Genomic DNA, 22973 nt, shown 5'->3' on the forward strand with positions numbered 1-22973 from the left:
ACTGAGCGCCCCAGGCGCCTCAGTTGAATTCCTTTTTTAAAGGGACTGAGCAGGACAATTTAATCTACATATCTGGGTTTATTCATACCCCTATATTATGGTTGTCTTCTGTGTTCTATTGATAAAGGCTTCAACTTTTAACAAATCTTTTAGCTCAGACTTCTGGGAATCAGAAGCAGTATCTTGTGATATACATTTCTAATGATTAAATATACAATAATGATGATGATGTTAATAATAAAAGAAATATAAGTAAGTGTTCCTTAGAGGCAAAATGGAAATGGCTTCTATACTTTGGATACTCCAACTTGTTTATTTCTTTAATCATGTCACCTATATTCATCTATCATGGACTACAAAGAACATTCACATCATTGCAGGCACAAGCTTACTTAGAGGAACACCTAGGAGCTTCAGAGATTATTCCTCACTTCAGATGAGTCTATAACAATTCTCTTTCAGTAAAAGAAAAATATGTTTGGGAGCCCCTCAGGGGCTGTCAATGAGTGATAGCTGCTGTATATTATAGAGCCTAAAAAAGCCCAAAGATAAAATGAAGGGCACAGTCAATATCATTAGTTAAATCCAAATTACTTTAGGTTCAGCCTTTCTTGAAGTTTTAAGAAGATTCAGAGTCCATGAAAAAGGAACAAACAGGAGGTAGCTCTAAATGCAGTAGGGGGCTTTGGGATGGCTTTACAGCCTCACTTAGAAATGGGTGATGCCAAGCCCTGAGGCCTAACATTTTGATTCTGGAACATGTCTGCTCAGTGGCCTCATGGCCTCTGATAGCCTGCCAACATAACAGAATGAAAATGCCCTCAGCTGGGAGGGCTTTTATGAAAGGGAATCAGTGATTGGTAAGAAAAGGGAGGTTCGAGACAAGTTGGGAGAGGGAAAAAAAACACTGCTGATTAGGGAGGAAAAAAGAGGAAAGAACAGTGTGTGTTTCCAGATTTGTGCCTTTGGCTGAAAAGTTCTTGACTCAAGTTCAGATTTTCCCAAGTAATGTCTCCTTGTTTCATATAGCTCAATAAAACTAAAATAGAATATTCCAAGCATTGACAATTGAAAAACAATTTATATTTTAAGTAATTCTGACAATACTGTATACATTGTTGTGATCCCCAGGCTGTTTCTTGAGACAACAGTGAGGTCTATACTTATATACATATACATATACATATACATATACATATACATATATATGTATATGTATGCGTGTGTGTGTGTATGTGTGTGTGTGGGGGGGGGTGTATTTAGTATCAAAAAAGTTGATGGAATGGTGAGGAGGATAGAAAAGGTAAAGGGATAAGTGACTGATAATAAAGATTAATGGTCCTGAAATAAACATCCCATGTAGTAATTAATGATTAAAGACAACAAAGGAAACAAAGAAGAAAAGTTTGTTAAAAAATTTAGACACGTTAAGGAGGGGAAAGCAATTAAAGAGACATTAAACCAAGCGGTATAACTTAAGCAATTAGTGCTAGGTCACTGGCCTTATGATAAACAGGGTGTCCAAACCCCTGGCAACACATCGTGAAAGGCCTGTCTCCCGTCTGGCTGGGAGCCACCGTAAATACCAACTGCCCTACTCTGTGATCTATGCACGAGCTTCGCGATGAGCAGAAGGACCCAAAGAGGCAACGTCAGCTCCTCAATGATCAGGTGTACCGTAATTTTGCCAATGGCTTCATATAAGAATAAAAGAAGCAAAAAACACACGACAGTCCTTCTTATAAGAAGGGAAAAAAAGGTTAATTCCTGTGAATACCTTAAAACAAACTCTCTTAAAAAGATGAAAAAGGTTCTATTTTTTTTTCACTGCAACACTACAACCTTTCCCCATTTAAAAAAAAAAAAAGGAAAAAAGCTAATGAAAAAACTAAAACCATGAGTGAACACTGTTCCTGAAAACTTTGCAGAATTGTAACAGCTTTCTCTTGGTTAAATTGATTGGTATAGCAACATTATAAAATGACTATTAGGATTCATTGTGCACCACAGAAAGTGCTGAAATGTCAGCAGACTATACAGCAAAAAGTAATGGGTTCTGAACCCCTGTTAGTCAAAAATGATTTTGTTTCAAATTAGAAATTGATTTTTTTTGGACACAAGCCCTTTCCAGGCTTACAGCTTCTGTAGCTGGGCCCAGGAGAGATTAACCTCCACCACTGGTAGGGCTGGCCTGATGGTACCTTTCTCAAAGTGCCTTTTCCACTGCAGCCCTAGAATGTGGCTGTGGTCTTAACCAATAACACAAGTCATTTGTCCCTTTGCTATTACACTATATTTTTCTCATTTTGCCATTTTATTTTAGTGCTGACACACAACACAAATTTGTTGACAAGTTAACAGAAAACTATGTTAAGCTTTGCCGTGTAACCACCACACCAGTTTTGATTGGTTCTCTATTCTCCAAAGTACAAGGGCTAAGAAAAGAGTGAAGGGTTTCCCATCTCTCAAGGACTAGCAGAGAAAGTAAAGAAGATTCTATCTCTGATATGAAGTCTCTTCAATTTCATTTCTGTTTCTGGTAGCAAAGTCTAACAAGACAAAAGTTGTTCTAAGTTGTCCTAACACAATGGAGGTCTGCAGAACTTCTGCCTTATGTCAAAGAAAATGTACTTGTTTTTGTTTCAAGATGTGGATACTTTTTCTTCTGAAGCTTGGACTAATTATCATCTCTCAATCATTTGGGAGAAGATTAAACTATTCCTGGATTAATCATAATTAAAACAAAAAATCATGACAAAGGTGGCAGGTGATAAGGGCACGCTATACAAGATCTAATAAAGCACTGCCCAGTTTTCAAATACATAAATGTAAGAGCGGCTAGAGAGATCATCAAAAGTTGGTTGCTTACTAGCAGAGATGGGCAAGTACCAGCTCAGTAAAAAAAAAGAGGTAAATAAGACAGAAGTCAGGGTTAATGGCTGTGAGCAGGAAAAAGAGATATCTTGGAAAGAGGTGTGAGCAGAGGGGGCTCCAAGACTTTTTGTGGCCATTTCTTTCCTGTACATCTCCCTCTACAATGAAGCTTAGACTTACTGCATTCTGCTATGAAGTCCTTCCCTTAATAATTTCATGAGAGGGGTGCCTGGGTGGCTCAGTTGGTTGAGCATCTGGCTCTATTTCAGCTTGGGTCATGATATCATGTGTTATGAGTTTGAGCCCCACGTCGGGCTCTGTGCTGGCAGTGCAGAGCCTGCTTGGAATTCTCTGCCTCTCCCCTGCTCACACACTCTCTCGCTCAAAATAAATAAACTTAAAAAAAACTTTTTTTAGGAGAGATTAAGAAAAAAGCTGCTCCAGAAACAATAGGGAAACATAATTAAATTTGACTGCTTCATTCAACGTTTCATACTGTTACTTTACAATTGATTTATTTAAAAATATCTGTCACATCTGGGGTGCCTGCCTGGCTCAGTTGGTGGAGCATGTGACTCTTGATCTTGGGGTTGTAAGTCAGGGCCCTACATTGGGTGTAGAGATTACTTAAAAATAAAATCTTAAAATATCTGTGACATCTAAAATAGGAAGAATTGCTGGCACTTAAAAGACTATTAGGTAATATATGCTTCAGACTTATGAGGTTTTGTTTTAGCCACAATGTAGAATTGTCCATGACCTCTCCTCCACCCTTCCTATATTTCTAGTTAATTGAGGATTAACTGTAATTGTTAGAGTTTACTCTCCCAGAAGAAATTTATATTCAATTTCCTGTCCTCTTTACTCACTTTGAACATTATTTTGTGTCTATGACCATACTTACTATTGAATCATCCTTATAGTTTGCTGCTTGCAGAGAGAGACAAACTGGACAGTTTCTCAGAAGAGTATTCTAAGAGAAAGGATGATGTGATTCAGTGATCTAGCAAATGTGCTACTTGTGGCCTTGAAGGCACATGTCAGTTTGTAACATACTTAACTCTTGCTCAGGGTTGTAGAAATGAGGAGCCAGGAGTTCATGGCTAGCACCCACTAGCAACCACTAGCCCTGGAACAGCTTCTTCTTTTGCTACTTATAAATGCTAAGCTTACCTCTTTGGGGTCGATATGCATCTTTCTTTTGACATGTCCATAGGGCATTATCTTCTGTTTGTGATTGAAACCCAACTGTCTTCTTCTCCCTTCTATTTTCACCACTGTTAGTGGACTCCTGGTACTTTTTGATGGATGATGATGCTCCCAGCAGCCAGTCAGAATATTTTGACTTCAATAAACTAAAAAGAATAAACAAGAATGGGCTGTATGTAGACAGCATACATGGGGGTGTGCGATCACATAAAGGCATATAAATTCAGCATGAGTTAAAATGCAATTCATGGCAGTAAGGACTTTCTTTTTCTTCTTATTTTTTATTGAAATATAATTTGAATAATTTATAGAAGGTCTGTTTTGTAACTTTCCACAATAATTTTGGAAAAGAAATGGTCTTTATCCTCAAAAAGCTTATATTTGGAGTTGGGGAAATGAGACTCAGACTCATGAAACTGCTAATAAAGCCACAGAGTATGACTAAGAACCAGAATATCTGTAGAAATAAAAAGTATGCTAAAACAAGACTTGCATAACTAAAATGTTTCCAAGTACTAAAATTGAACATTAGGGATTAAAATATCACCAATTTGCTTCAACATGCATTTGTGTTTCTCATTTTCAATTGTTACAGTATTTATTATGTGCCCAGAGTATGTAAGGAGCAGTACAATGGTGCATGTGGAATAACTGGTCTCTGTCCCCACATCATTTCATTCTAAAGTCAACAAGGCAAATATGGAGAAAAAGGAATTTTAATGAAAATAAACACATGTACATATGTTTTTCTCTCTAATAAACTGTGTTCTCACCATTAACACATTTCCTTACAACATTTTATTTTTTAGAAAGAAGTGTTAGAATGATGTATATTCATTACTATTCCACCAGCCTCTTCCTTCACACTTAAATTAACCACAGACTCATGACACTTTGGTATTGTCTTCCCCATGCCCATGAACAATGTGAGTACTAAAGTGAAAAGAGAGAGAGAGAGAGAGAGAAGACTTTTACTCAAAAAGTAGAATCTAAATATTAAGACTAAACAAACTCCCCAGAAACAGAGGTAATCCCTAGACAGAAATAATTTGACCAGGATTATAATCATGTAAACCTATCAAAGTCATTGGGTTTCTGGTTTACGTTGATCAGAATTTTTAATAATGTCTGCTCATATCAAATGTATTACTAAAACCAAGAAATTAAATAGCTTTATGTTTGGAGTGATATAAAGAAACAAAAATTATTAGTAGTATGGCTTTATATGAGCATAATGCAGCATATTAAATTTATACTCTTAAATTTTTTTTTTTAACCAGAATTCAGAGATCACTTTCCCATGTGGATTCAGCAGTGGCTATATATCTTAGCTCATATAACTTATATTCATGAGACAGGAAAAAGAAGAGAATAAAACTATCTCACTGTGAATGTAAGATAAATTTACCTTAAGCCAGAAGCTCCAAATGCAGGCAAATCCAAGGACTATATCTTTGCTTGCTCTTATATGAAAGTTAATGCGACCAAGACTACTGACTCCCCTAAATTCATTCATTCTCAACCTAGCTGAGTCCCCAATACTAGCCAATGTTTATCCCTCCCAAAGTTGATTGCTTCCTGCTTCTTTACCCCATTTTCCATACTCCATTTCTATACCTTTATTCCAAACCCAATCCTGGTAATCCACTATCTCAACAGGGGACATGGCTTCTAATTTCTCTAAAATAAAGATGACTAGAAAAAAAAAATCTCTCCTTTCCTTTGTATTTATTTCCAGCTTTACCTATCTACTATTCCTCCATTAATGTCTCCAAAGAAAATCACACCTTTTATTCGTACTCTTGATATCAGTGACCTATGCCTTCTGTGACTATGGCCTATCAGTTTTCTCCTTTTCTTATAATTTACAAATTCCTCCTCTCAACTTAATTCTTTCTGAGGATTACAAACAAGATCAGACTTTCCATTAAAAACCAAACCCTAAATCTAAAACCAGAAACTCTTCCCATAAGTGGGAAAGTATAATACTCAGTGTCAGTGACAGTGAGGGGACAAGAGCATCTTAATACATTACTGGAGGAACTGTAAATTGGTGTAGCCTTTTGGTGGGTGATTTGTCAATACAAAATAAAAATGCACCTACCTCCTAACAATTTTGCTTTTAAGAAGTTATTCTATAGAATTACATAAACAACAGTATGAGAATATTTGTTCAAGGATGATCACTGCAGAATACTTGTAATAGGAGAAAATTGAAGGCAAATATTCAATAGAAGAATGAGTGAAAAAAAAACCCATGATACATCTATTATAAGGAACAATATTCAGTTATTAAAAGGAATGAAGTAGTTCTTTATACTATTGTGGAGAAACTTCATGACATAATATTAAGAAAGAAAGAAAGAAAAAGGAAAAAAGAGAGAAAGAAATAGAAAGAAAAGCAATTTGCAATAATAGAATGTATATAATGTGACCTAATTTTTGTAAAAACACAAATACACAAAAAGTATTTTTAAACTTCTAGATGAATAGATACCAAACCTGTGGAAAGAAGCAGAAATAGAGTGACTTAGGGAATAGCTTTTATAATTTAGTTTATATATTTCTTCATATTTTCATTTCATCTAATAATCATGTACTTTTTAAATAAAAAGTACCATCTCCTCTCTTTTCCTTCTTTGCCAAACCTCTAGAAAACAATAATCAATTTTAAAGATATACCTACTAAAACTAATTTAAAATGTATTTATTTAAATTCAAGTTAGTTAAATACAGTGTGGTATTGGTTTCAGGAGTTGAACCCAGTGATTAATCATATAATACCTAGTGCTCATCCCAACAAGGGTCCTCCTTAATGCCCATTACACATTTAGCTCATCCCACCACCCAACACTCCTCCAGAAACCCTCAGTTCATTCTCTGTATTTACGAGTCTTTTAATGGTTTGCCACCTCTGTTTTTATCTTATTTTTGCTTCCCTTACCTTATGTTCATCTGTTTTGTTTCTTAAATTCCACATATGACTGACTTATTGTGCTTAGCATAATACACTGTACTTCCATCCACATTGTTGCAAATGGCAAGATTTCATTCTTTTTGATTGCTGAGTCATATTCCATTGTGGATATATACCACATCTTCTTTATCCATTCATCAATCAATGAATATTTGGGCTCCTTTCATAATTTAGCTATTGTTGATAGCACTGTTATAAACATTGGAGTGCATGTGCCCCCTTCAAATCTGCATTTTTGTATCCTTTGGATAAATATCTAGTAGTGCAATTTCTAGGTTGTAGAGTAATTCTGTTTTTAAGTTTTTGAGGAAAACTCAAAATTTCCACCCAGTTTGCATTCCCACCAACAGTGCAAAGGGTTCCCCTTTTTCTGAATCCTAGCTAACATCCGTTGTTGCCTGAGTTGTTCATTTTAGCCATTCTGACAGGTGTAAGGTGGTATCTCAGTCTGGATTTGAGTTGTGTTTCTCTGATGATGAGTGATATTGAGCATCTTTTCATGTGTCTGTTAGCCATCTGGATGTTGTCATTGGAAAAGTGTCTCTTCATGTTTTCTGCCCATTTATTAACTGGATTATTTGTTTTTGGGTGTTGAGTTTGGTAAGTTCTGTATAGATTTTGGATACTAACCCTTTATCTGATATGTCATTTGCAAATATCTTCTTCCATTCCATTGGTTGCTTTTTAGTTTTGTTGATTGTTTTGTTTGCTGTGCCTAAGTTTTTATCTTGATGAGGTCCCAATAGTTCACTTCTGTTTTTATTTCCCTTACCTTCAGAGACATGTCTAGTAAGAAGTTGCTGCAGCCGAGATCAGAGAGGTTGCTGCCTGTTTTTTCTCATAGGATTTTGATGGTTTCCTGTCACACATTTAGGTCTTTCATCCATTTAAAATTTATTTTTGTGGATGATGTAAGAAAGTGGCCCAGTTTCATTCTTCTGCATGTCACTGGCCTGTTCTCTCAGCACCATTTACTGAAGAGACTTTCTTTTTTCCATTGGATACTCTTTCCCACTTTGCTGAAGGTTTGTTGGCCAGACACTTGTGGGCCCATTCCTGGGTTCTCTGTTTTATTCCATTGATCTATGTGTCTGTTTTTGTACCAGTACCATACTATCTTGATGATTATAGCTTTGTAATACAACTTGAAGTCCAGAATTGTGATGCTTCCAGTTTTGGTTGTCTTTTTCAACATTACTTTGGCTATTTGGGGTCTTTTTTGGTTCCATACAAATTTTAGGATTGATTGTTCTAGCTCTGTGAAGAATGCTGGTGTTATTTTGATAGGGATTGCACTGAATGTGTAGATTGCTTTGGGTAGTATCGACATTTTAACAATATTTGTTCTTCCAATCCATGAGTATGGAATATTTTTCCATTTCTTTGTGTCTTCTTCAATTTCTTTCATAAGCTTTCTTTGGTTTTCAGCATATAGATCTTTTACCTCTTTGGTTCGGTTTATTCCTAGGTATCTTATGGTTTTTGGTGCAACTGCAAATGTGTTCGATTCCTTGATTTCTATTTCTGCTGCTTTATTATTGATATATAGAGATGCAACTGATTTCTACATGTTGATCTTATATTCTGCAACTTTGCTGAATTTACATATTCATAGTTCTAGCCATCTACCATGCTAATGGAGGTCAAAAGAAAGCCAGAATAACCATACTTATATCAGACAAATTAGATTTCAAAACAAAGACTGTAACAATAGATGAAGAAGGGCATTATATCATAATTAAGGGGTCCATCCACCAAGAAGATCTAACAACTATAAATATTTACACTCCCAACTTGGGAGAACCAATATATATGCACATATATACATATATATTAATAACAAACATTAAAAAACTTATTGATAATTATACCATAACAGTAGGAGACTTTAATATCCCACTTATAGCAATGGAGAGATCATCTAAGCAGAAAATCAACAAGGAAACAATGGCTTTGAATGACACACTGGACCAGATGGACTTAACAAATGTATTCAGAACATTTCATCCTAAAGCAGCAGGATACACATTGTTCTCCAGTGCACATGGAACACTCCATAGAATAGATCACATACTGGGTCACAAGTCAGTCCTCAACAGGTACAAAAAGATTGAGATCATATCATGCATATTTTCAGATCACAATGCTATGAAACTTGAAATCAACCACAAGAAAAAAATTTGGAAAGCCCTAAAACACATGGAGGTTAAAGAACATCCTATTACAAAATGAATGGGCTGGGGCGCCTGGGTGGCGCAGTCGGTTAAGCGTCCGACTTCAGCCAGGTCACGATCTCGCGGTCCCTGAGTTCGAGCCCCGCGTCAGGCTCTGGGCTGATGGCTCAGAGCCTGGAGCCTGTTTCCGATTCTGTGTCTCCCTCTCTCTCTGCCCCTCCCCTGTTCATGCTCTGTCTCTCTCTGTCCCAAAAATAAATAAACGTTGAAAAAAAAAAATTTTTAAAAAAAACAAAATGAATGGGTTAACCAGGAAATTAAAGAAGACATTAAAAAATACATGGAAGTAAGTGAAAATGAAAACACAATAGTCCAAACCCTTTGGGATGCAGCAAACGCAGTCCTAAGAGGAAAGTACATTGCGATTCAGGCCTATCTCAAGAAGAAAGGTCCCAAATATACAACCTAACCTAACACTTAAAGGAGCTAGAAAAGGAGTGACAAAGCCTAAAGACAGCAGAAGAAGGGAAATAATAAAGATTAGAGTAGAAATAAACAGTATGGAAACAACAACAAAAAAAACCCCAGTAGAACAGATCAATGAAACTAAAAGCTGGTTTCTTGAAAGTGTAAATAAAACTGAAAAACCCCTAGCCAGACTTACCAAAAAAGAAAAGAGAGAGGACCCAAAACTACTTTTTAAAGAGCAAATCTAGTGGTCTTTCCTCTTTCAACAGTCTTTTTACAGGACACTTCACAGTAGCTGACTCCTTTCTGAAAATTTTTTACCTGGGACTTCAGAATATATTATCATGACTGGTTTTCTAGTTTTAGGAGCCTTCTACTTCCTTTCCCTTAAATGCAGACGTTCCTCAAGATTCTGTCTTTGTCTGTAATCTTCCCTCACTTAGCACTTTCTTAGTGATTCTTGTCACATCATTGTATTTTCAATGATGATTTCTAAACAGATTCATCTAGCCCCCATTGCTCTCTAAAACTACTGATCTGATCCACTAGCTACTAGAAAGTTGTGAAGGGAGGTCTTGCCATACCTCCCAAAGCAACTCATGTGAAAGCAATGGCATTACATTTATCTTGAAACTAGTTCTTCCATGCTTCCATTTCCATTTAATGACACTACCATTCTCTCACTTATATGAAAAACATCAGTTATCTCGAATTCTGCTTTCTTTGTGCCTGTTCAATAAATTACTAAATCAATAATTCCTTTATATATTCATCAGATATTTGTTGAGGACACACTCTATAGGCCTGATAATATGTTATGGAGCTATAGTGGACAAAATTGAAAAATAAATATTTATTGAGTATATGAAATATGCTAGGTGCTAAGTATACAAACATGAGCAAGACCTGGTTTCTGTTTTCAAAGTGATTTTAGGGGTGAAAGAGACATTGAAACAGATCATTTTTAATACAATATGATACATGCTATGATTCAAGATACAAGGGTGTTAATGGGAGCATAAAGGCAGGACACCTATCTATATAACTGAAGGGAAATTCCGGAAGCATCCAAACTAAATTTTGGAGGATAAGCAGGGTATACGGAATGATATCCTAAGTAGAAAAAAACAGCATGAGCACATATACCAACAAGTAAAGCCAGACAGATAGGCTGAGCTCAGATCATGAAAGGCTTGCTTTCTCATATAAGGGGCTTAAGCTCTATTTTGTAGGCAAGGCAGAGTCACTGAAAGGTGCTAAGGGGAAAAAAATGGCATTATCCAACTTGAATTTATCAAAAATTATCCTGGCACCACGTAGACCTACAAAAGTGACTGCAAGAAGTTGGATGAGTCAGAGAGCTGTTGTAACAGCTCTGATGAGAGATGATGAGAGTCTGGAATGGAGAAGCAATCATAGGAAGTGAAGAGAGATAATTTTAAAAACATATTTAGGATTTAAAATTGGTAGAGGGGCACCTGGGTGGCTCTACTGGTTAAGTGTCCAACTTCAGCCCCAGTTATGATCTCACAGTTCATGGGTTCAAGCCCCGTCGGGCTCTGTGCTGACAGCTCAGAGCCTGGAGCCTGCTTTGGATTCTGTGTCTCCCCCCGCACCCCGCCCCTTCCCCACTCACACTCTGTCTCTTTCTCTCTCAAAAATAGCATTAATTTTTTTTTAATTGGTAGAACTTGACAAGTGTTTGAATGTGAAAAGTGAGGAGAAAAGGGAGTGGGAATGGCAGCATTTGTGGGCATAAGCAATACAGAGAAAAGGACTGGGAGTGTGGGAGAAATTAAATGTAGCCTAGGGTACTTATGAAACATCTGGGAAGGTATTTCAAGAAAGCAATTGGATCAATAAGTCCATAGCTTTTTGCTAGCTGGCTGACTGTTGTTAGGGTGGTGGGATTGAAACAGAGTTGAACAAGTGTAGACTTCATTTTTAATTCTCTTGAGAAGGAGGAGGTAAATTCATTCTTGTGAGTGAAAGAAATGGGTATTGAGGAGAGAAGTGAGGATGTGGAGTATATACGTATTAAGGGAATTCAAGATAAAAATGATCAAGAACAAGGGAAAAACTATTCTGCAGTGTTGAAGGCCTAATAATTAGAAATCATATATTTGTGCCAAGGCTCAGGTGTACAGAAGTAAAAGAGAAAGCAGCCTCTGAGCTTGATTCAGGGTTAGGATTTTATTGGGAGAGTGCAGCATACTGAAGGTCAAGGTTCAAGCTCCAATACTAATACCATTCCCAGTATGAAAGCCCTCCCTACCCTGCACAAGCTCTGATATTCTGTGCCAAGCTGCCCTCCTCTGAAGATCATGCTCTAACACTCTATGATCACATCAGTTTTGAGGTATGATGTGAGGTAGGAATGAAGGGTCATTTTTTCCCTGTATCTATATCCAGTATATCCAGAATTATTTGTTTAAAAGACTCCTTTTTCCACAGGCTTGATTGATACCTTTGTTAAAAAACAACTGAACATATGAGTGTGTGGGTCTGTTTCTGGACTCTATTCTGTTCCACTGACCTATTTATCTATCTTAATGTGAATACCAACCTGTATTGATTACGTAACTTTAATTAACATACGTGAAATTAGGAAGCACAAATTTTTCAATTAATTTTTCTAAAACAGCAAAGACAGGGGTGCCTGGGTGGCTCAGTTGGTTAAGTGTCTGAATTCAGCTCAGGTCAATGAGTTTGAACCTCATATTGGGCTCTGCACTGACAGCACGGAGCCTGCTTGGGATTCTCTCTCCCTCTGTCTCTGTCACTCTCCTGCTCATGCTCTCTCTCTCTCTCAAAATAAATAAATAAATAAAAATAAAAATAAAAAAAATAGAAAAGACTGTTTTTGCTATTCTAGGCCATTCATATTTCCATATACATTTCAGAATGTTTGCCAATTTCTATAATAGTAGCTGATATTTTGACTAAAATTAGTCATTTCACTTGTATTGAATCTAATCTTCAATTTGGGAAAAAATTGGTATCTTAACAATATTGAGTGTTACAATCTAAGAACATGGTATATCTTTCTTTCCATTTATTTAAGTTTTCCTGAATTTATCTCAGCCATATATTATAGTGATCAACATAGAGTTTTTGTACACTTTTTGTTAAGTTATTCATAGTATTTGATGGCTTTTAATGTTGCTAAAAATGCTTCATTTCAGTTAATATTTTATTTGCTGCTTTACATGTATTTCTATATGACAGCTAATTGCATCATACAGAAATAAAATTGATTTTTGTATGTTGAACTCAAATTCTATGAATGTATTAAATCCACTTAATTCTAGTACTTGTTTCTGTAGGTTCTTTAGGATATTTCTTTCTACATAGATAGTCATGGTATTTGAGAAAAACACCATTTTACTTATTTTTTTCCAATATTTTTCATGCATGATCACACTAGTTAGGATCTCCAGTACCATGTAAATATAAGTGGTAAGTGTGGACATTCTTTCCTTATTCCTAAAAGAATTCATCACTAAACAGATACATCTTTGAGGCTCCTGGGTGGCTCAGTTGGTCGAGCATCTGACTCTTGATTTCAGCTCAGGTCATGATCTCATGGTTCATAGGATTGAGCCCTGCATTGGTTCTGTACTTACAGCATGGAGACTGCTCGGGATTCTCTCTCTCTGCCACTCCCCTGCTGAGGTGTGCACATGCATGCACTCTCGCTCTCTTTCTCTCAAAATAAGTCAATAAACTTTAAACAAGAAAACTGAGAGAGATCTTTGTGCATACCCTCTATCAGATTTCTAGTTGGATGACAGGTTATTCCCCCCCCCTCCCCGCCATACTCCTTTTTAAAAAAATTTTTTTATTTTTTTAAATTTGCATCTAAATTAATTAGGAAGAACAAATATTGTTAAAATGTCCATTCTACTCAAAGCAATCTACACATTCAATGCAATCCCTATCAAAATAACACCAGCATTCTTCACAGAGCTAGAACAAATAATCCTAACATTTGTATGGAAGCAGAAAAGACCCCAAATAGCCAAAGCAATCTTGAAAAAGAAAACCAAAGCAGGAGGCATCACAATCCCAGACTTCAAGCTATACTACAAAGCTGTAATCATCAAGACAGTATGGTACTGGCACAAAAACAGACCCTCAGATCAATGGAAAAGAATAGAGAACCCAGAAGTGGACCCACAAACACAAGGCCAACTAATCTTTGACAAAGCAGGAAAGAATATCCAATGGAATAAAGAAAGTCTCTTCAGCAAGTGGTGCTGGGAAAACTGGACAGCGACATGCAGAAAAGTGAACCTGGACCACTTTCTTACAGCATACACAAAAATAAATTCAAAATGGATGAAAGACCTCAATGTAAGACAGGAAGCCATCAAAATCCTCAAGGAGAAAGCAGGTGAAAACCTCTTGGATCTTGGCCACAGCAACTTCTTACTCAACACATTTCTGGAGGCAAGGGAAACAAAAACAAAAATGAACTACTGGAACGTCATCAAAGTAAAAACCTTCTGCACAGCGAAGGAAACAATCAGCAAAACTAAAAGACAACCGACAGAATGGGAGAAGATATTTGCAGATAAAGGGTTTGTATCCAAAATCTATAAAGAACTTATCAAACTCAATACCCAAAACACAAATAATCCAGTGAAGAAATGGGCAAAAGACATGAATAGACACTTCTCCATAAAAGACATCAAGATGGCCAACTGACACATGAAAAAATGCTCCACATCACTCATCATCAGGGAAATACAAATCAAAGCCACAATGAGATAACACCTCACATCTGTCAGAATAGCTAACATTAACAACTCAGGCTACAACAGATGTTGGCAAGAATGTGGAGAAAGAGGATTTCTTTTGCACTGTTGTTGGGAATGCAAACTGGTGCAGCCAATCTGGAAAACAGTATGGAGGTTCCTCAAAAATCTAAAAATAGAACTACCCTACGACCCAGCAATTGCACTACTAGGTATTTATCCAAGGGATACAGGTGTGCTCTTTTGAAGGGACACATGCATCCCCATGTTTCTAGCAGCACTATCAACAATAGCCAAAGTATGGAAAGAGCCCAAATGTCCATCGATGGATGAATGGATAAAGAAGATGTGGTATATATATATATACAATGGAGTATTATTCGGCAATCAGAAAGAATGAAATCTTGCCATTTGCAACTACGTGGATGGAACTGGAGGGTATTATGCTAAGCGAAATTAGTCAGTCAGAGAAAGACAAAAATCTTATGACTTCACTCATATGAGGACTTTAAGAGACAAAACAGATGAACATAAGGGAAAGGAAGCAAAAATAATATAAAAACAGGGAGGAGGACAAAACAGAAGAGACTCATAAATATGGAGAACAAACTGAGGGTTACTGGAGGGGTTGTGGGAGGGGGGATGGGCTAAATGGGTAAGGGGCACTAAGGAATCTACTCCTGAAATCATTGTTGCACTATATGCTAACTAATTTGGATGTAAATTTTAAAAAATAAAAAATAAAAGAAGTTAAAAAATAAAAAATAAATAAAACATTAAAGAAATGAAAAAATATATAACAGAATAAAATAGAGTTTCAAAATACCAAAGTAAATTTGATAAAGCCAGAGGAAAAAGTAGAGGAATTCACAATCATATTTGGATATTGCAACATCCTCTTGTACCAATTGATAGAAAAAAGAAAAATTCAGTAGGGTAAAGAAAAATTGAACGTCATTAATTAATTTGATTTAACTGACATGTATAGAATATTATACTCCGCAGCAGGATATGCATTTTTAAAATAAAAACCAAGATATCTAGAAATATGTCAAGTATTTGGAAGTTATGTAACATATTTCTAAATAATCCATAGGTCAAAAAGAATCACAAGTGAAATTAATAAATATTTTGAAACGAATGAAAATGAAAATATAACATATCAAGATTTGAGGGATACAGAAGCAGTGCATAGAGGGCACTTAAGTGCCCATATTATATAGGAAGAAAAGTTTAAAATCAATGAAATAATTAGCCATTTTTTAAAGCTAGAAAAACAAACGAGCAAACTAGATATAAAAGTAAGTAGAAGAAAGGGAATAATAAAGAGTAAAAGTTCATGAAATAGAAAAATAGAAGAAATAAAATAGTTGACCCTTTGCAAATATTAATAAAATTTATAAATCTCTACCAAGACAAACTATGAAAAAGAGAAAACTCAGTTTATGAATGTTAGGAATCAGAAAGGGCATATTACTATAGATTCTACAGATAGTAACAGAATATTAAGGATATTTCATGAGCAACTTTATGCTACTATATTCAATAATTGAAATGGGATAAAATGCACACCTTTCTTGAAAAATATAACTTGTTAAAATTGACTCAAAAGAAATAGGAAATATGAATAGCCCTTTATTTATTAAAGAAATGAAATTCATAATCAAACATTCCCACAAAGAAAACTGACCAGATAGCTTCACTTGTAAATTTTATCATATTTAATGAAGACATATTACTAATATTACACAAGCTTTCTGTAAATAGGAGGGAAAACTACTCAGCCCATTTTATATTACTGTGTGATATCAAAAGGTAATTAAATTATTAAGATAAAGGAATATTACAAACTACTATCACTCCAGAAGATAGAGGCAAGAATCCTCAACAAAGGAATAGAAAATAATATCCAGCAATATATTAAAAGGTATACATCATGGCCAAATGAGTATTTTTCTAAAATGCAATGTTGGCTTCATTCAAAAATAAATCCACATAAAACCACATGATTATATCAATAAATGCAGAAAAAGCATTTGATAAAATTCTGATAAAAACTCTCAGCAAATCAGGAATTAAAGGGAACTTATTTAAATCTGATAAAGAGCATCTACCAAAAATCTATATTTAACATTATATTTATTGGTGAATTATTGAATGCCTTTTCCTTGAGAACAAAGCAAGGATGTCTTCTTTTTTTTTTTTTTTTTAATTTTTTTTTTCAACGTTTATTTATTTTTGGGACAGAGAGAGACAGAGCATGAACGGGGGAGGGGCAGAGAGAGAGGGAGACACAGAATTGGAAACAGGCTCCAGGCTCCGAGCCATCAGCCCAGAGCCTGACGCGGGGCTCGAACTCACAGACCGTGAGATCGTGACCTGGCTGAAGTCGGACGCTTAACCGACTGCGCCACCCAGGCGCCCCAAGGATGTCTTCTTTAAACACTTCTATTCAGTATTTTTTGGAAGTTCCAGCCAATGCAATTAGGCAAGAATAGGAAATAAAAGGCATAAAGGTTGGAAAGGCACACATAAAGCTGCAGTTATTCAGACAACGTGTCAGTGAACTTGAAAATCCTAAGGAATCTACCAAAAAAATAAAACAAAACAAAACAAAACCAAAAACCAAAAACCAAAAATCCAAATCCAAACAAAAACTTTGCTAGAATATGTGCATTTAGCAAGATTGTAGTATAAGGTAAATATTCAAAAATCAATACTCTTTCTACATACCAGCAATAAGTTCAATGAATGGTGCAAAGGACTGGTACACTGAAAACTACATAGTATCACTAAGTTAAATTTAAAAATACCTAAATAAATGGAAGACATACACCATGTTCATGGATTAGAAAATTCAATGTTTTTCGGATGCCAATTCTCCCCCAAATTGATCTAATCAATAGAAATTGGTAGACTGAACCTAAAATGTAAACAAAAGAAGCTAGAATAGCCAAAGGGATTTTTAATAGAAATGCAAAGTTGAAGACATACAGTATCTGATTTCAAGATTCATTGCTTTTACTATAAAGCTAAATTAGTATGGACTGTGTGACATTGACATAAGAATGGGCATTCTTTGTTTTTTTAATTTTTAATTTTAATTTCTTAAAAATGTTTATTTATAGAGGCACCTGGGTGGCTCAGTTGGTTAAGCATCTGACTTCAGCTCAGGTCATCATCTCTCGGGTTCGTGGATTCGAGCCCTGCATTGGGCTCTGTGCTGACAGCTCAGAGCCTGGAGCCTGCCCCTCTCTCTCTCTGCCCCTCCCATGCTCATGTTCTCTCTCTCTCTGTCTCTCAATAATAAATAAACATCAAAAAAAATTTTTTTAATGTTTATTTATTTTGGGAACAAGAGAGTGCAAGTAGGGGAGGAGCAGAGAGAGGGTGAGAGAAAATCTCAGGCAGGCTCCACAGTGTCAGTGCAGAGCCCAAAGTGGGGCTTGATTTCACCAACTCTGAGATCATGATGTGAGCTAAAATCAAGAATCAGATGCTTAACTCACTGAGACACCCAGGAGTCCTAGAATGGACATTCTTATCAATGGAATGATAGATCAATGGAATAGAAACTCACAAGTGTGTGTGTGTGTGTGTGTGTGTGTGTGTGTGTGTGTGTACATATCCACCTGACCTTTGAAAAGGCATCAGGCAATTCAATGAAGAAAAATTAGTTTTTTCACAAATGGTGCTAGAATAATTGGATATCTGAATAGGAAAAAAAATGAACCTTTGAGCCCTATCTTACACTACACATAAAAGTGTATTTGAAATAAGTCACAGACTTAAATGTAAAAATTAAAACTGTACACCCCCATAAGAAAACACAGAAGAATACCTTTTTAACCTTCATTAATAAAAAGTCCTGTTCTTCAAAAACACCATTAAGGAAATAAAAAGGCAAGTAATACACTGGGAGAAAATTCATAATATATAGTGATAAAGGATATGTATCCAAAATATACAAATAATTGTATGTTCAATACTTGGGTTGTTTACCTAATTAAAAATAGTCAAAAGATTTGAACAGGTACTTTTGAATGAATGGCCAATAAACAACATTAAAAGATGTATATCATCATTAGTTACCAGTATACACAAGATACCATTTTATATTCACTAAAATGATTAAAATGAAAAAATCTGACTATACCAAGTCTTGGCAATGACATGGAGCAAAAATGACTCTGATATTTTTCTGGTGGGACTGTGAAGTTATATAATTTTGGAAAATAATTTGGTAGTTTCATGTACAGTTAAAAGTAAACTTACAATATGATATAGTAATTTTACTCCTAGATATTAAGAGAAAGAAAACAAGCCTACTAAGAGATTTCTATAGAAATGTTTATAGCAGCTCAGTCTCTCCCCACCCCCATCAAATCTGGAAACAATCTAAGTGTCCATCAACAAATGAATTGATAAACAATTTACGGTATATTTATACAATGATCTACTACTCAGTAATAAAAAAGTAATGAACTAATGTAATACGAAGCAACATTCAAAAATACATAAAACATATGGTGAGCAAAAGATGTCAGATACATGCATATAGTATGATTTCATTTACATGAAGATTTAGAACATGCAAATCTATTTTAAGTGATAGAAATCAGAACACTGGTTGCCTGGGCCAGGGGTTTGTCCAGGGATTTACCGTAACGTGTTCCAAGTACATCCTGGGTGATGGATACTTCCTATGTTAATTGGGATGTTAGTTACACAAGTGTATCTATTTGTTAAAACACACCAAACTTGATGTGTGCATGTTGCTAAATGTAAATTATATTTCAATACAGTTGATTAAAAATCAAATTCAAAGGGGCGCCTGGGTGGCGCAGTCGGTTAAGCGTCCGACTTCAGCCAGGTCACGATCTCGCGGTCCGTGAGTTCGAGCCCCGCGTCAGGCTCTGGGCTGATGGCTCAGAGCCTGGAGCCTGTTTCCAATTCTGTGTCTCCCTCTCTCTCTGCCCCTCCCCCGTTCATGCTCTGTCTCTCTCTGTCCCAAAAATAAATAAACTTTGAAAAAAAAAAATCAAATTGAAAGAAACAGCAGAGAAATTTTTACCAAATAAACTTTTAGATATACTGAGATAGATTAAAATTAATAACTATATGTTATTTCCAGAACTACATAGACCCAGCTACTAAAAGAAGAAAGATTCACTGATTGTTACTTTCTACCATTTATTAACTGTGTGAGAGGCATCATAAAGTCAAAACCTAATTGTTAGATGATCATTGTTTCTTATCACTTCATGCAGTTCAGATGATGTGTACAAAATTCACTGAGGGGCTACGACTAATATAGGGCAACATTATTCACTGATATGATGAAATTAATAGGAATAGTTTCTGTTATTCATATTTAGCATCTGTTGGAGCTGTTAAGGTGATGGTAAAATGATCAAATTCAAGACAGCAGAAGAAAAGAGGTTAAACTCGTGGCATTTAGGACTGCCACACCATGTAAGTCACTTTTAAGTTACTAACATTTTATTGAACTATATCTCCATATTTTACTATTATAAAATAGTAGATGGGAAGCTGAGTAACCCTGACTTAGGATGGGGAAATGGAAAACATTTTCAGTTCTTCAAGTTCAATAAAATTCTAATAATCTGAAGCTTCCTTAACTGCGCTATTTTGCACAAACCTCCTATCGCGATAGTCTGTCTGAGCATGAATGGCAAATATTAAATGTCACTCAGGACCAACTGAATACCACTTGTATTTGCATTCCTTAAAAAGTAGAAAAACATTAACCTTTTGTTTTATTGAATTAAAATGCCACGGAAATGCTGATGTAGTCTTGGGAGACTGGAATACTTTTACAAAGAAGAATAGCTGTCATTTATTAAACACAAAGAACAATTACTTGATAGGATGCCTTCTGACAAAAAGCAGATTGGTATTCTCATCATAGAAAAGGCATTATAAAAAAAAAATCTAGCCCAGACCTCTGAGATTTGAATAATTTAAAGCTGCATTTGGTGCAATTTGAATTTTTCTTTAGGGAGGCAAAGTTAAATACCTTTAATTTGTTCTAATTATTTCAAATTTGCAAGTTAATTATGGCTGATCATTAAATAACAAAAAGGACTACCGTCTCCATAGAGTTTTACCTCCTACCCTCTGCATTACTTAAGCTAGATTTTAGTATGCATGAATTAACTTTCTAAATAATCACACGGTTTGACTAAATGGCTCAGTAAAATGAGCTCTGATCCTCAGAATAAGCATTAATGGACATTAGAAATGCTACTGGGACTCATGTTACTTACATTATAAGTATTTTTAATGGGGCCTTATTTACTAATCTTTATGTACTGTTCAAGTTAGAATACCATATAGATACATTATTCTGCTTTACTGGAGGAAAAGCCCAATCTTTGAGACAATAAAAACAATGTCCATTTAACACCAAATAAATTCATTTTGAAATTAATGCAGGGATATGATGATGGATTTTAACTTGTTTTAGCTGTTCATCTCAATGAATCAATCTAGCAAAAATGGTCTGCTTGGTCTGTAAATGGGGTATTATGGATTCACTGATGTGCTAAGTAATTCAAGTAGCAAAAGGAGGTCCTATGAGCTAGTATTTATTTTCCACCTGCTATTTTGAAAGAAAGAATTTATGGTTTCTTGTGTTGTGATATCCACTTCTGTGCATATTTGGCTATCAATGAATGTAAAGCCAGATGGCACATAACCCTTTTGCTTAGAACTCTTAAAAATAATTTTTCTAAATGTCCCAACTAGATCTTTATATTCCCCAGAGATGGACCTGTTAATGAACAAAATATTCTGAAAAAGTGTAAGGAGTAAAATTTGAAAAATGAAATATTTCATATGCTCTTAGATCTTTTTGTTTTCCGCTCCAAAATCATCAATAGAAATTTTACTTCCATATATTCCATAAATATGATCTGAGAGCCTACTATGCATCAATTCTGTGTTTGGTAATAAGAGCACACAAACAAATAAGTGACTGTCTTCGAATAGTTACAGGTAAACCAGAAGAGATAGCCAGCCCAACAGTGAATACATAATGTGACAGGTGTTATGATGACAGTATATGCAAAGTGCTATAAGAAGTTGATAAATATAACAGGAAGCTTGCAAGAAGAGAATGGAAGATCATGAAGGGAATGAAGTAAGGAAATCAGTAAAAAAGAATGATAATTTACAAGCATATAGTATGCAAAAGGCACTGGCATAGTCCCTGGCTCCAAAAGATGTGACCATCCTAGTGAAGAATTGACCTATGGGAGTATGCCAAACCCCTTAGGTGTGCTAGGTAGAATAATGGTCCTGGGAAGACAATAGGTACTTCAGAGGCAGAAAAGACATAATTTACATGGGCATGGCACAAGGAAGAGAGTAGTCTAACCCCGAGGGGTAGTTAGGGCAGTTGTAGTAGTTTAGAATATTAGCTTTAGTGTCATACAGAACTGGGCACTGTATAGCTATTTATAAATTCTCATAGATGTGATTTCTTTTTTTATTAAAAAATTTTTTTAATTTTTATTTGTTTTTAAAAGATATAGAGAGACACAGCAGAGAGAGAGGGAGACACAGAGTCTGAAGCAGGTTCCAGGCTCTGAGCTGTCAGCACAGAGCCTGATACAGGGCTTGAACTTGTAAACTGTGAGATCATGACCTGAGCTGAGGTCAGATGCTTAACTGACTGAGCCACCCAGGCGCCCCAATAGATGTGATTTCTTAAGCAAGTTACTCAACCTCACTGGGCCTCATTTCTTCACTTACAAAGTGAGGTTAATAGTAGTATGTAACTCATAGGGTTGTTGTAAGAAATAAATGAATTAACATATGTAAGATATGTAAGTGTCCAACACATAAATACTATCTAAATGTTAGCTTCTATTATTATCATTATTTTTATTACCATTAAATGACGCAACATTTAAAAGACAAGGCAATATGTAATACATAGTAAGTAGTAACAGACTAGCTGAATAGATGGATGGTATAATTTCTGAGAATTATAAAGAGTGGGTCATTGGCAAAGGGCTTGGGGGAGGTCATTGGTATGGATCTGAAAATCTTGAACTGAGGAACCTGTAAATCATTTGGGCTAGATACCATTATCATGAAGTTATAAGGACAGGTCTGGAAACCTCAGTAAGGAAAAGCTGAGACCTGAGATAAAGATTTTAGAGTTTTCAGCAGAGATATGATCAAAAGCAACTGGAATGAGTTAAATTTCCCACAGAGAGAAGTCTATCAAAAAGAGGGAAAAGCATTTTTCATATTTAAACAGTAGGCAGAGGCAAAGGAAGCAGTAACATACTTTGAGGAAGGGAAGCAAAAAGCAACAGGAAGAGAATCTCCCAATAGGGAGATAAGCAGAGAAAGAAGAAAGAATATTGTAAAAAACAAAAACAAAAAAACAAAAAACAAAAAGCCAAAAAAAAAAAACAAAAACAAAACGAAGGAAATGAAAGAGATATCAGAAAGATTAGCCATGTAAACTGAGAA

The 22973-nt window shown here is 35.6% G+C and overlaps 1 protein-coding gene across 2 annotated transcripts in view; it reads right to left on the reverse strand.

The window, feature by feature from the left end:
* KIAA1328 (KIAA1328 ortholog) overlaps positions 1 to 22973 on the reverse strand; it is a 348930-nt gene that overhangs the window by 62014 nt on the left and 263943 nt on the right. For both annotated transcript variants that reach the window (XM_030336142.1, XM_030336143.1), the window contains one exon: positions 4048 to 4229. In XM_030336142.1, coding sequence (XP_030192002.1) covers positions 4048 to 4229 — 182 coding nt within the window. The remainder of the gene's footprint in view (positions 1 to 4047; positions 4230 to 22973) is intronic.

The sequence above is a fragment of the Lynx canadensis genome, chromosome D3 (assembly GCF_007474595.2).
Source record: "Lynx canadensis isolate LIC74 chromosome D3, mLynCan4.pri.v2, whole genome shotgun sequence".
NCBI lineage: Eukaryota > Metazoa > Chordata > Mammalia > Carnivora > Felidae > Lynx > Lynx canadensis.